Here is a 14,849-nt window from a genome sequence, read left to right on the forward strand (position 1 = left end):
TACCTCATTTTTTACACATCATGCTTGCTAGGGGCTGGCATCTTTGGAGACTCCCCTAACTCTGGCATTCCTCCTCCCATCATTCTCTTTGTGTCACTCTGTTTTGTTCAAACTCTTCTTGTCCTGCTATCTGTCAATCAATTTCTTAAAAACAATAAGTATAATTCAAAGTATTGAGCATCCAATGATGTAAATATGTAAGACTGTGGAGCTTGCTAGGGATTGGCTCTTGCATTTAACCACATACCCCGCCTCAGATCCAACCTCAAGACCACAGGCTTATGTTTCTTGCTTTCCAGAACAATTGGCAGAACATGACACTGACTTTTATTTCTCATAGCCACAATTCACACATCACAACACAGGAAAGCAGTAGGAAAAAATAGTCTGAAAACGTACAAATTATTATATTCAGTGTTGTCTGTCCACTTCCAAGGGTGTTGCAATGACTCTCTATACAGGCCAATCCAGTGGGGAGTAATGGATGCACATCTCTTCAGGAAATTCTGTCATAAAACATTAAAAGTAAAATCAAGTGTCCCTCTGTTTCAAATGATCCTTCCGTCTCTCTGCCCTACAGCCTCCTTTCTGAAATGCAGCAGGTTGTATTTGATGGTAATCATCTTTGGAACATCATAACACTCTGTTTTCACTCTATGAAATTATATTAATAATCCAAAGTATATTGTTGGCTCCTCAATTTTTACATGGCTAAAAACACCCCTCATTAAACCTATTCTTTCCATTATTAACAATTACTACATTCACTATGTAATACCTGCCAACTTGGATAAAGACGTCCATGATTATCTTGTATCTAAGTGGATTGTCCGGCCATGTGCATTGACTGCCAGAACTACATGAGAACATGTCTTTGGGAGAGCTCAGGGCTCCAGTCAGAAGCAACAACTTTAGAGATAATACACATTCAACAGAACAAACAACAAACCAATTCTTGATCATTCTTACCAGCTCCTCCAGGCTGTCAAATCGAGCTAGTTCGGCTGCCTGTGCCCTACAGTAGGCTTGGCTGACTGTCCAGTTTCTCCGTTTATCAGAAAAATAAAAACATTTGTTTCCAAATCCAATCCAGCCATTTGGGCAGTTCGCATAACAAGATCCAGGGGTCAACACGACTTGTTTTTCCTTTCTCACTAAAATGCAGACAGTGCAATGAAATAAAGCAAAGAAACATTTTCATGGTACATCTCTTTTGCTAGCCATGCAAATCTCATTTGGGGTTTATGTGTTTATACTGTGCTCCAGTTTATCACTAGAGGACCCGTTCAAGCATGATGGTCCCAAATCCAAGGTCTTCCAGTGGGCTATGAAGAAATGCTTTATTTTCTTTCTTTATAAATATAAAGAAGAATTTAAGAAAGAATTTTAAGAAAGAGTCTTGTTACATCCCCTTTCCTGGATCTCACTGTGTAGACTACACTTGTCTGAAGCTTGTATTTATCCTGCTGTCTGTGCCTCCCATGTGCTGGAACTAAAGACACAGTGCCATACAAGTAAATCATTTCTAGGCCATCAGCTCCTTAGAACTGAGAAGTTTAAACTTCTTTCATTTTAAAAGTTAAGATGCAGTATCTTACAAAATGGGCTATTGATAAACAACATCCTGAACACAAGGACAAGAGAGAGAGCACAGAACATGTCCATGGCCTCAATCAACCCCACAGTACCTCAAAGCAATGACTAAAGAAGGACAATTCCTGTAACCCCTCAAACAAGCCTGGACTTGCCCAAGTATGCCCAAATCTGAAAAACAATAGTCAAAAAAATCTCTTAATGAAACATGAGAAATGATACAGCTTTTTTCCTAGAATTTATCTAGCTATGCTAAAATGGACCTGTGGGTCTTTGTTTGCAGGTTACCATTTTGTACATGTAGTAGATCCTGCATCCTGGAATAAGTGCTGTTTGTCTTTGCCTACTGTTTGAGTCTGGGCCTTCTTCAGTGGTTCTCATTCCCTTAAAAAGACTATTCTTTACTCCTGGACCCTATATCTTCCTTTCCGATAATACTTCACTTCCTCTTTTCTCTTCAAAAAAAGGTTTTCTCACCTTGCCTGAATTTTACTATAGAAGAAATGACAGTGTGTAGAACATGGGCATATCAAAATAGATCTTTTATATCAAGTTCCCTATAATTCTTCCTCACTAGCATTGTGTGTGTGTATGAGTGTGTGTGTGTGTGTGTGTGTGTGTGCACATGCTGGATTTTGTTAGAGCAACACAGAATGGCTATCTTAAAAAAATCTTACAATTGATGTTAGAAAAGTGTGCAGAAATATGTATAGTAATTCTCTGATGGTGGGAGTATAAATTGATAGTCAGCTGAAGGTTCCTCAAAGAAATTTGAAGTAAACATATTATGTGTCACAGCTTTGCCATTCCTGGGCATATATAGAGACAATCTGACATCCTACCACAGAGATATTTGTACATCCATGTTTACTGTGTCCTTATGTACAATAGATATGATATAGACCTGACCTGAATAGCTATCAGCCGGAAAGATCATTAAATGTGTTACACATACAAAACATAATGTTACTCATTCATAAAGAAGAATGAAATTTAGGGAAAGTGAGTGTATTTCAAATGTTTGATATCAAGTGCGGTCACCCAAACTCAAAAATAAAGAAACCCATGTACTCTATTACAAGGAGTCCTGTCCTGTGATGTACAGTGTAAATATCTGTGAGTGTGAGTATTTTTACTACATTGTAAGGGGAACAAGGAAGAGTAGTGTAAAGTGACAACGAATGACAGGAGGTAGTAAGTGGCTTGTAGTTGTAAGAAAGGGTTATAAAGAGAATTGTATTTGTAATTTCAACTCTACCATGTTTTTGTGTGTGTGTGTGTGTGAATAAGTGAATAAAAATGTGATTGACAGTGAAAGTCTAAAACAATAACCAAAGCTCCATAGCATCAGAATTGCTATTATGTGTGGGAGTTCAGTGAGATACATAGGGTTCGGGACTTGACAGGTCTTGGAGTGGCTATGCTAATGTAGCTGTATGATGTGTTTATTTGTAAGTCTATCACAATAGAGTGATTGTGTATGTGCATGTGTGTGTATGTGTATAAGAAGCTCTGAATTTCAGAGAACAGCTTAGAAGAATAACATTTTTTTTCATACCTTCAACTTTTTCATCCTTTAAATGAGTAGAGGGAAGGCACTGTTCTTCTAATGGTCTTCTAAATCCTAGAAATAAGTGATTTCATAAGAGAAATTAAATATCAGAAATGGCTCCCCTACTAATTTTTAGTAGAAGGAAATTTTCTGTCTTTGTCCCCAGTTCTCATACCACATACACCGAGGCTTCAGTGAAAGGGACAAATGTAACAGACAGTGAGGATGACTGTAACTTCTTTTGATTTGACTCTTTTCACATCTGTGTAATACTTTATGTTATACTGAGTAAGATTTTTTGGAAGTTGTTTGTAGATGTTTAGGCCTGTTTATTATTCACTGACTTGGATAACGTTGATTTTATGAAACAATATCACAAAACATTTATTTGAGCTATGACAAAAAGCTGTACAAAATTTTATCAGATAATTCTGAACAGTCCACACCTAAAAAAAGCTTATGAAAAGCATACTTCTAGAACTGTCTGTTTAATATTTTCAAACCGTGGTTGAAGACATTAACTGAAATCAAGAGTCATGTGGTGTGGGGTTCTGTACATTCTTCCAACCAAACACTCTTCACTTCCTCACATCTCTCAGGTGCATCAGCCCTCTTGAGCTTTCTTCCTAGAGCTTTCTTGCTCACTGAATTGAATAGTTCTGCTGCTCCTGTTTAAAGGTTGCTGAATGTCCTCTTCCTCGCCTCCTGTGCACACCACAGCCTGTGCTGTTTTTTCACTGCATCTTTCTGCTACACCCTAAATTTCCAGAGCAGAGGAATTTCCTGTATGTTACCTCTAGAGCCTTTCCCACAATGCTTGGCTCACAGGGATCAGTAAGAGTGACTGAAATGTGAGTGTATCAGAGACCAGCTTTGACAATAATACCACTTACAAGGTTAGGGACATGGGGATTAGAAAAGTTGATAAAGGGTACAAAGACATGAGTGAAAATAATAAAACAGAAAACATAGGATAGTACTGGTGGGATGTTCAAGTGAATACTGAAATCATCCACGTTCAATATTCTATATATTTTTATATCTCAATACTAAGAAGACAAAAGACTTCTTTAACATGGTCAAAAGGACAACTAGAACAGTTATTTACTTCAATACTTTGAGTCATCAAGCCATTACTCCAATAAGCATTTTGTGGTCTATGCAGTGAAACCACCCTAGACCTAGTATCTTGAAGGCAGCAACTCCCAAGGCCAAACCTCCTATTTCAGAAGAAAGAGCCAAAGTATGTTTGAATTTCCTGACCACTAGTCCGGGGGGCTGTACCTACTTGTATAGTATATCTTAAGGTCAGAAAGGCCAAGAAGCCACACCCTAGGTCAGGGTGTGTAGACACACGCTTTGTTAACAACTATCAACAAGGTGAAACTCTCTGACCTTCAGCCAGGATAGAAATAGGTTCACATTTTTGGGTCTCCACATCAATGTATAGAATGTTGCAGAATTTGGACAACGAGTCACATACCTGACAAGGCAACAGAAAGTGCAATTACAGCTACAGTGAGAACCATGATCACTACATAGCAACAATAAAGCTTAACAGGAGGCTCAGTTGAGATGATTCTCAGACATTTTCCTTGATGCCTTTTACCTGAAAATATAAATATCAGAATATCAACCTCAGGAAACTTTCAGGAAAAAAATACCTAGAATTAACTGTAAATTTCACTTCTGCTCCACTTGAGCAAATGCCCTTCACAAAAGTTCCTGGTCCATAAATGATGTCCTTGGCTTGCAAAACACTAGAGAAAAGAGAAACACTTTTTTTTGCCACAATTATCTAGTTATTTTCTCTAGGAAAATGGTCTCATACTTTGTTTCTTTTGTTTGTTTGTTTTTATTTTTTTTTGTTTTTGTTTTTCGAGACAGGGTTTCTCTGTGGCTTTGGAGCCTGTCCTGGAACTAGCTCTGTAGACCAGGCTGGTCTCAAACTCACAGAGATCCACCTGCCTCTGCCTCCCGAGTGCTGGGATTAAAGGCGTGCGCCACCATCGTCTGGCTGGTCTCATACTTTGTAAAGATTTGTCACTTGTATTTTAATGAAATACTGATTGCCAGTAGCCATGCAGGAAGTATATGTGGGGTGACCAGGCAGGAAGTAGTGGCAGGGAGACCAGGAAGAAAATAGAGGTTAGGCAGCAAAAAGGGAGAATTCTGGTAAGAGGAAAGCTCAGTCTGTAGTCATGATCTAGCCACAGAGGAAGCAAGATGAGAATGCTTTACTGATAAAGGTACCAAGCCATGTGGCTTACAAAGACAAGACTTATGGGCTACTATAAGTTATAAGAGTTAATAAAAAGCCTGAGATAATAGGCCAACAAGTTCATGGCTAATGTAGATCTCTGTGTTTTCTTTGGTACTAAATGGCTGCAAAACTGGGCATGACAGAAATCTCAGTCAATAGTTATTGAATTAGGCACAAATGAAAGAGGAATAAACAGAAACAGTGAAGATAATGGTAAATAGAAAATAACAACAACAAAAAACTTTTAGTGCTATAAGAAGAGAACAGGTTAGGACGGATGGGTCTGTAATAATAATATTAATGAAAGAAAATCAGTGTGTAAGCTGGGGTGACAAAGGAGTGTTCTTCGGGCACTTAGGAGGTGGAGGCAGGAGACTCAGGAGTTTGACATAATTCTCGGCTAAATATTGAGTTTGAAGCTTAGATGGACTAAAATAGACCTCATTCTATATATCTGTCTTTCTGTCTGTCTATAATTTATCCATCTATCTTTCTATCTATCTCTTTATTTACCTATTCATCCATCCATCATCTGTCTATCTATCTATCTATCTATCTATCTATCTATCTATCTATCTATCTATCTATCTCTCTATCAGTCTATCTATCAGTCTATCTATCTATCAATCTTTCTATCGCTCTATCTTCTATTTCTCTATAATGAACTAACTAAATGCAGTTTGACATATAAGCAGAATAAGAAAATAAAAAAAAGATCATTTCAACAAAGTACACACACAAGTTACTGTAAATCCATAGTAAGAACTTTCAACATATTAGTAATTAAATGAATTTTTTGAACCTAACAGGAGCTATCCAGAATAAATGAAAACACAACTATAACTAAAGTCAGCATGAATGCTCTCCCCCAGTCACCCAGATCAAGGCAAGGATGTCTGCTCACCATTCTAGCATGACTCTTGGGTTACTATGCAGGACATAAGGATGAGAAAGTGAAATAAGTGTCATGCTCCACAAAGAGAGATGCAAGTGTTGCTATTCAGACAACATGGATGGATCTACATACAAAGTTCTAAGGAGTCTTTTGGAAGAGCCCTAAAAAGAATGAATGAGTTTACAATGAGGCAGGACACAATATCAATGCTTAAAATAATTTGCATTTTTATACACTAGCAATTGTCAAAAATAAACAAATATAAGTACTACAGCTCTCAGAGTACTGCCAAACACATAACTGTACATGTAGTAGAACATGGTCATATTCAGTTGTTGGCAGAGCAACAAGGGCTTTTAAACTCTGAGTCAATTCTCTGTTTCCTTTCATTGGGTTCCTAAAGATCTCAACATATTGTAGGTACAATTTCTTTTGAGAGAATGAAAAAAATAAACATTAACAAGAAAATATAAAATTCTTGTCAGTACATGTTTACCTTTTGATTCTTTTGTCAGGGATCAGAAATACTAAATCTATTTTATTTTTCTATGTGTGGGTTAAGAAATCTCTGTCTGAGACAAGTGCACCAACTAGTTTCTTCTTCAAATAGATTTAAAAAGTTCTAGTCTTCCTGTTTGTGTCTTTTGTCCAATTTTAGTCATTTATTATACAATGAATGAGGTATGAGTCATCATCATGGGAAACAGCTGTCTTAGCATCATATGCAGAGGAAATATCATCCTTTCTTTACCCATGAAACTTGCAAACTGAGACTGCTTTTTTGTTTCCCGGCTGTCCATACTCTAATAATCACACAGAAACTATATCAATTACGACACTGTTTGGTCAATGACTCAAGCATTTTCCTAGTTAGCTCTTATACCTTAAATTAACCCATTTTTATTTCTGTACCACTATGAGGCTGTGGCCTACCAGTAAGTTTCTTGTATCTTTCTATATTGGCAGCTACATGGCACTTGGCTGACTCCACCTTTTTTCCTCCTCTATCTCTGCTTGGATTTCCTGATTTGCTATATTCTATACTGCCATAGGTCAAAGCAGATTGTTTATTAACCAATGGTAATAAAACAAATTCATAGCATACAACAGACTTCATATTTACATCGTTTTCCCTTTTGCATGATTTATTGTTCAATAAATGAGGTATGGAAGAAACTGTCTTAGCATCATATATAGAAGAGATACCTTCCATTCTCTACCTAAAAAACTGTCCACCTTACCTAGTTTACAGTTCATAGACATACACATTTAATAAAACCCACATTGATTTCTAAAAACAAAAATATACCAAAAGTGAGAAGCTGCAGTAAATACATCTTTTTAAAATGGTCAATATTACCAATGTTTGGGAGAAACATAGTTTAGTGGTTTGCTAAAATTTGAATGTTTCTCTCATAACCTAGATCTAAGGGAAATGCCTTTGTTTACATAAAGAAGCCTGTCTGCATTCTAGCAGCTTTATGAATGTAGTCTGTGTTTGCAACAACTCAAATATCCCTGAGCTTGTGACAAAGTGAAACAATATTACTCAAACCTGGGGAAGTGACTGAAAAGAAAAACTGGACCTCGGGCTTGCATTTGCCCATTTCTTCTTGTGCTTGCTAAATGTTTTTCAGCTTTCTCTTCCCAGAGATCCTTAAGCAAAAATTTGATGCCCACTTTAGTAACCCTTAAGTAGTTGGCAACAAAAGTAGTCATTCATGGCTAGCAAGGTGGCTTAGTGGAAAAAAAAGTGTATTATATTCAAGCCTGATATCCTGGATTTAGTCCCTGGAACATGCACAAAAGCAGGAGATAACCAAATACAGGTAACTGTTTTATTGACTTTAGATGTGAGTTAAAACTCATGTGTGAAGTCACCACTACTACCATCACCACCAAATCCCAAACAGCAACAAAATCTCACCCAGTCCATGTGCAGTTTACTTGGAGAATCTGATGACAGGTCACTAGTTTTCTGCTGATAAATTTCAATTACCTGCTCTCTTTTTGCTCATTCTCTTACCCGCTAGTTTCCTGAAAGGTTTCCCTGACCTGTTTGAAAATATTTTTTGTGTTCAGGTTTGAAATACAAACTCTGAATTTACATCTCACACCTCAATCAATCATGTTATCAAACCTCTTCTACTGTGTTCACAGTTGACATATGACTGGAATGTACTGTGGATTAATCTCAAATGCATGATTTCAGCAGGGATCCAGCTTTAAGACATTCTTGAAAAGCAAGTGTTTCAGCACTGAAAAGGCAAAGATGCCATAGGCTGTGTACAGAGGAAAAGAGTTTCTAGAGAAGGGCACTGGGGTACTAGAGTGGGGTCTGAGTCTATAATGTGACTATGATGAAGACTTCATAGTTACATATGTTCTAAAAGTTTATGAACATATAAACTTTTATGCAGTGGTATAGTTAAGGGGAAGGTTTAAATTGTAGACATAAAGAAGAGTACAGTGAGAGGCTTCAGGAAAAGTTCAGAGCTGTGAGAGAATGTAGTGGACTAACATGGCCAGCAGCTGGAAGTGGATGACAAAGAGAAAGGGAGGGGGCAGAGATGAAGACAAGGGAGGGGGAGAGACCAGGGGAGAAGAAGATAAGAGTGAAGACCAAGAGAAGGAGTAAAGAGGAGGGTAAGAGAAAGCATGGCAGGACTATAGGGCACCAAGACTGGGAGAGGGAAGCCCAAGATATGGAGTTTAGGGTAGGGTGCAGATTGAAAAGAACTGAGATGGGCCACAGGCACTGAGTAAGCCTGGAGGTCAGCATGTGCTTTGGTGTGCTGAAAGTCACCAGAAGCTGTTTTCTAACTGACAACTCTCACTGCTTTCTTTCTTTACTTTTTGTTTTGCTTTGTTTCTGTTTTGATTTTTTTTAATTAAAACAAAAATGTTGTTATGGAAAATATCAAAGCACATAGAAAAAATGGTAAGAAAAAGCCACAGGCTGTGCTACCTTGTCTCAAATGAACTGTGGAGTGTTTGTTTGGGGATGGGGGGTCTGTAAGGAGGATGGAAATATTTTCAGTTATGGAACTATTTGACCTAGCTGAAAAACATCTATGTTTTATGAACTTGCTTTCAATGGAAAGTACGAATGTTGCTTTCCAGAAAATTCAATATTCTTTCACTAAAACACACAAAGAAAAATTAAAGTGATGGAAAAGGGAAGAAAGAAGTAGAAATAAAAATGAAGCCAATAGTTTTCAAACAGAGAAAACAGTTTTCTCCCTAAAGACTAAAACAGAAATCCCACAAGATTCTTCATTTCCATAATTTTCTGTAGAGTGAAAATACCAGACGATTTAGTGCTGTGGATATGTGTGTGTGTGTATGATTTGCCAGGGGGAGAAGTGGCCACACAACCAACCACTGCACCTTATTCCTCCCTGAGTTTTCTTTGAATCACTCTGGATCTGAAAACCTCAGGTTCTAGCTTCATAGGGAACTTCCTTAGCTGAAAATATTGAAAGGTATTGTGTTTGAAATTCCTTCCATCTGAGAAATAAAATGTATGGTATACAGCACTTTCCTGTAACTCACGAGATCAAGATGGGAAAAGAAAACTACAAACACACACACACACACACACACACACAAACACACACACACACACGAACACACCAAAACCAAGATCAAAACAAATAACTAATGAAAAACCAAACAACAACAAAAAGTCCAATTACCTAAAATACAATCAAACAAGAACTATTCCTCAGGCTCTTAAAATTAACTCATCATTCATTTTTGTCTTGCCTATTTGAGTACTATACACTCGATAGAGTAAGTAAGGTATTAGAGGCCTCCAAGCACTTCCACTTCTACAAAGTCCTACCATGGCAAACTTAACAGACTGGGGATTCAGTTCCTCTCAAGCCCTGGGAAGGCTCCTCTCTGCCTTTTCAGTTTGCTTCAAATTTTATCAAATACATACCCATGTCTCCCTCTGGAATGTGGTCTGGGGCAGACATTTCTGCCTTTACCATGCCCATGGAAGTCTCTTCAACCTCTTCAGCAGGCATCTCTGAACTGAGAGGAAGAAACTTGCCTGAACTAAGGAGGAGGGATGAAACCTGAAACCCTGGAGAGGGAGACAAAGCTTTGTATTCTGAGTTTCCTAATAAGCACTCTGCAAGCACAACCCAGCTGTCTGTGTGACTCATTAACCACTCCTTAACAGTTCTGAACACATCACCTCTCAGCACATAGCGTTTTGTTCCTGGAGGAAACAGAATTACAAAGTAGGACTATGTGAAGTGAAATTAAGTGGACTATAGTACAGTAAACATTTCAGATTCATCACTACTACTTTAAGAAAAGTATTACTTTGATGAAAGTCACTGTTATTCAGTGGGGAAATGTTGATTGATTGTCTGACTGATTGAATCAGGGTTTCACTATGTAGCTCAGTTTAGCCTCAAATAAACCCACATTGGACCTGCATTTCTTGTCTATGTCCTATATTTAAAGATCAGGATTGCTGTAAGTCCTGAAATTCCAGATCATATAGGTGAGGGCAGATCAGACCTGGACAGGGAGGCAGAGAGGAAAGTGGCATCGAATTAAAGGGCAAAGTGACAAACTTCTGGAGTCAGAGATACTTGTGCCTGAGGTTATTATAGATGCAAAAATCCCAGCAAAAAGAGTAAAAAAAAAAACAGTTTTCCTAAAGTTAGGTAGAAGCTTCACCAGCTGCATGTGTTAATTCCTGCTCTGGATTCAGTCAACTGTGGTGAGGGGGTGTCTTTCTTCACCTCGTTCTCTATATGGCTGAAGACACTAACTGATGATGTTGTGGGCTTCAAAGCAAATCTGAATTCTGGAGTTAGGGAGCAGACACTAAAAACTACACTTCCATTTATCTGTACACACATCTTAAAATGTGTTGTCAAATATAAATCACAAACACTTTGGGAGAAGAACCAAGACTCAAATCTCTTTCCCTCCCACTTTGTCACCCCATAAGGCTCCTCACTATGTAAAACCTCAGCATAGTTTGCCAGAGACTGTGTTGCATTGGATTGGGAAGATTTATGGCCCAACCATTACCCAGGAACCTTGTTGACATGCAGATTCAGACTGTCTGCACTTGGTAACAATCTCCAGGTGACATCTGCATTTCTGAGAAGCCTTTCCAGAAACACTCCTTCCTGAGGAAACAGACAGAGCCACTCAAATCTGTTGTACAGAGGTCAGTTCCTAGATTGTTTTACGTTTAAGCAGTTATTAAAAAAATGTACATACCCAGACATCATAGAGGATGAACTCTTACCTCAATCAGCTGTGGATCCCACTTTCTATTCCCTGGTAATTGTCTTATTTTGAAAAAGAGGGAAGTGCCAGCATTTCCTCTCCTAAGCCTTTGATATGCTCTTACACTTTTACAACTCCCCTGTCAGTACTTGAAGATAAGCTTTGACTAAAGCTGCAGGGGCTTCCAAGTTTAATGACCTCCTTCTGTGATAGAAAAATATTTTCTTTCTTTTTATTTATTTATTAAAAATTTCAACCTCCTCCCTTCCTCCCATTTTTCTCCTCCTCCCCCCACTCCTCTTCCCCCTCCCTCTCCACTCCTAAGAGCAGTCAGGGTTCCCTGCCCTGTGGGAAGTCCAAGGTCCTCCCCCCTCCATCCAGGTCTAGGCAGGAGAGCATCCAAACAGACTAGGCTCCCAGAAAGCTAGTCCATGCAGTAGAATCAAAACCCAGTGTCATTGTCCTTGGCTTCTCAGTCAGCCCTCATTGTGAGCCACATTCAGAGAGTCAGGATTGATCACATGCTAGTTCAGCCTCAGTCCAGCTGGCCTTGGACTCTCCGTGGTGGACAAATCCCTTGCCTTCCTGACTTAGATAGCCCAGACCCAAAAAGATGAATATGGTATGTCCTCACTCACAAGTGGATTCTAGCCATAAATAAAGGACATTGAGCCTATCATTTGTGATCCCAGAGAAGCTAAATAAGAAGGTGAACCCAAAGAAAAACATATAGTTATCCCTCTGGATATTGGAAGTAGACAAGATTGCCAGGCAAAAGTTGGGAGCACGGGGGTGGGACTGGGGTGGAAGCAGAAGAAGATGGGGAGAGAGAAGGGAGAAGGGGAGGATTGGGGAGAGCTTGGGGAAATGGGATGCTTGAGATGGAGGAAGGGTGGATATGGGAGCAAGGGAAGTAGATATCTTAATTAAGGGAGCCATTTTAGGGTTGGCAAGAGACTTTACTATAGAGGGGTTCCCAGGTGTCCAAGGAGATGTCACCACCTTGTTCCTTGGGCAGCATAGGAGAGGGTGCCTGAACTGGCCTTTTCCCATATCCACACTGATGAATATCTTGCATGTCACCATAGAACCTTCACTGGTGATGGATGAAGATAGAAACAGAGACCCACATTGGAGCACTGGACTGAGGTCCTAAGGTCCAATTGAAGAGCAGAAGGCGGGAGTAAAATATTTTCTTACAACCAAAAGATAGCCTGAAGTCAGAAGGAGGAAAGAAACACGATGGTAAGAATAAGTGTTCACTCAACGAAAAGCACACTTATCCAGTCCTGAACCTCTGCCTTCTCAAGATAGGGGGGACTGCAGTTATGAGCCTACAGCCAGTCTCTGAGGGTCTCAGGAAAGAGGCAGGGAATGGAATGGGGAGGAATTGTGGCCACAGAGAAGTGAGCTATCACAGATTTAATATCCTTATGTCTTAGTATTCTAATGCCATAAAGAGACACTTTGACCATGGGATCTCTTAAAAAGAATAGCATTAGCCGGGTGATGGTGGCCCACGCCTTTAATCCCAGCACTCGGGAGGCAGAGGCAGGCGAATCTCTGTGAGTTTGAGACCAGCCTGGTCTACAGAGCTAGTTCCAGGACAGGCTCCAAAGCCACAGAGAAACTCTGTCTTGAAAAACAAAACAAACAAACAAAAAATAAATAAATAAAGGATAGCATTTCACTGGACTCTGCTTACAATTTCAGATTTTTAGTCCATTGTCCTCATTGTGGGGAATATGGAGGTATGCATGTGGACATGGTGTAGCTGAAGAGTTCTAAATCCAGATCTGCAGACAGCATGAAGAGAGAGAAGAAGAGAGTGAGAGGAAGCCACTAGGTCTGCCTTGGACTTCTGAAACCCCAAAGATCACCCCTAGGGATATACTTCCTCCAACAAGGTAGCACTCCTTGATCCCTTCCAAGTAGCTCCACTCCCTAAAGATCAAATATTCAAATATATGAGCCTATGAAGGTTATTTCTATTCAAGTCAGGAATCTGCCTGACTCCATTCTAAATGCAGGATTCATTATGCTGTATTTTAAAAATAAGTTTCTTTTTACAGTGTGAATTGAGTTGCTCTGTTTCCTGGTACTTGTCCTTCCCAAGCCCATGATCTTGATTTGCTTTTGAGAATATCCTGACTATCTTTCTTTCTCTCTGAGTTTCCCTGACCTCCCCTTTTCTCTCCTAACCACATGGGGGAAGGAATCACACAGTTTTTTAAAATATTTTTTAAAATTGTCTCTTGCCCCTTTGTCTCAATTCTATAAAACTACTAGTGATTTTACTCCTTAAAAGGGGCAAATAGGTGAATTTGGGCTGTTTGCTCTCTCTTTAACTTATCTTAGGAGGCAGTGGCTTGTCAGCCCACAGTTGTACCCCAATAAAATTCAAGCTCACTTGAAATTTGGCTCAAATTGTGGAGGTGTTCTCCTATTCTCACCGTTTGGATAAACACCAGCTCCCCTTGTTTCAGATATGAACAAAGTCCAGGAGATTTTTTTTCATCCTATAACTTGACTTCCCTGGATGTGGCTCTGGAGAAGAGAAGAAGCAGACTCTGTGGTTTGGAAAGCCAAGGAAATGTGGGAAAAAACCTCCATGATATGGAAGGAGTCTTTGATGGAGGTAGGGTAGGCCAGGAGAAATTGTTGGCTTTTCTGGGCTGTTCAATCCCACCTATGTTAGAGTTAAAGGAGGAAACATGGAATTAACTTCATGAGCTGATGAAAAGTATCCAAGCATTGAAGAGGTCAATGCAGCGAGAGTGCTAGTAAGGCCACAGCAAGGGCAATATAATGATATTTTCTTTCAAAAAATTAATTAGTTGAAGGTTAAATAACCAGAACTAGGCATGATGGTTTACACCCATAATCTCAGCACTGGTGAAACTGAGGGAGGAGGATTGCAGTGAGTTTCTCATGAGATTAGGCTACAGAGAAAGTTCTATCTCAGAAAAACAAAGTTAATTAATTAGGAGTTCGTAGAACCGAGCTAAATGGATGAGATTTCCAGGGATCTGGTTAGAGATGAGCTTATGGGTTCCTGTGGTCAGGACTACATGTGTCTCACCACCTGAATTCATATCACATCTTTAACAATCATGTCGCTGATGGTCAGAACAGGATTTATTCCCCATTACAAGGGCTTCCTGTGTAAAACTCAAAGTAAGAGCCCATTCCAGGTTAGAAATGAAATGGACACATAGAATACTGATTTTCTTTTCCTTCTTAAATTACTTAAAAGAAGCAATAGGTTTAGAATATCTGAA

The 14,849-nt window shown here is 39.2% G+C and overlaps 1 protein-coding gene across 1 annotated transcript in view; it reads right to left on the bottom strand.

Annotated features, from left to right (window-relative positions):
- Window positions 1-14,849, bottom strand: part of LOC142855694 (uncharacterized) — a 63,427-nt gene that overhangs the window by 2,818 nt on the left and 45,760 nt on the right. The window contains exons 5-9 of the mRNA XM_075982141.1: window positions 10,250-10,562; window positions 4,629-4,754; window positions 3,152-3,217; window positions 970-1,154; window positions 400-506 (exon numbers count right to left, since the gene is read on the bottom strand). Coding sequence (XP_075838256.1) covers window positions 400-506; window positions 970-1,154; window positions 3,152-3,217; window positions 4,629-4,754; window positions 10,250-10,562 — 797 coding nt within the window. The remainder of the gene's footprint in view (window positions 1-399; window positions 507-969; window positions 1,155-3,151; window positions 3,218-4,628; window positions 4,755-10,249; window positions 10,563-14,849) is intronic.

The sequence above is a fragment of the Microtus pennsylvanicus genome, chromosome 8 (assembly GCF_037038515.1).
Source record: "Microtus pennsylvanicus isolate mMicPen1 chromosome 8, mMicPen1.hap1, whole genome shotgun sequence".
Classification (NCBI taxonomy): Eukaryota; Metazoa; Chordata; class Mammalia; order Rodentia; family Cricetidae; genus Microtus; species Microtus pennsylvanicus.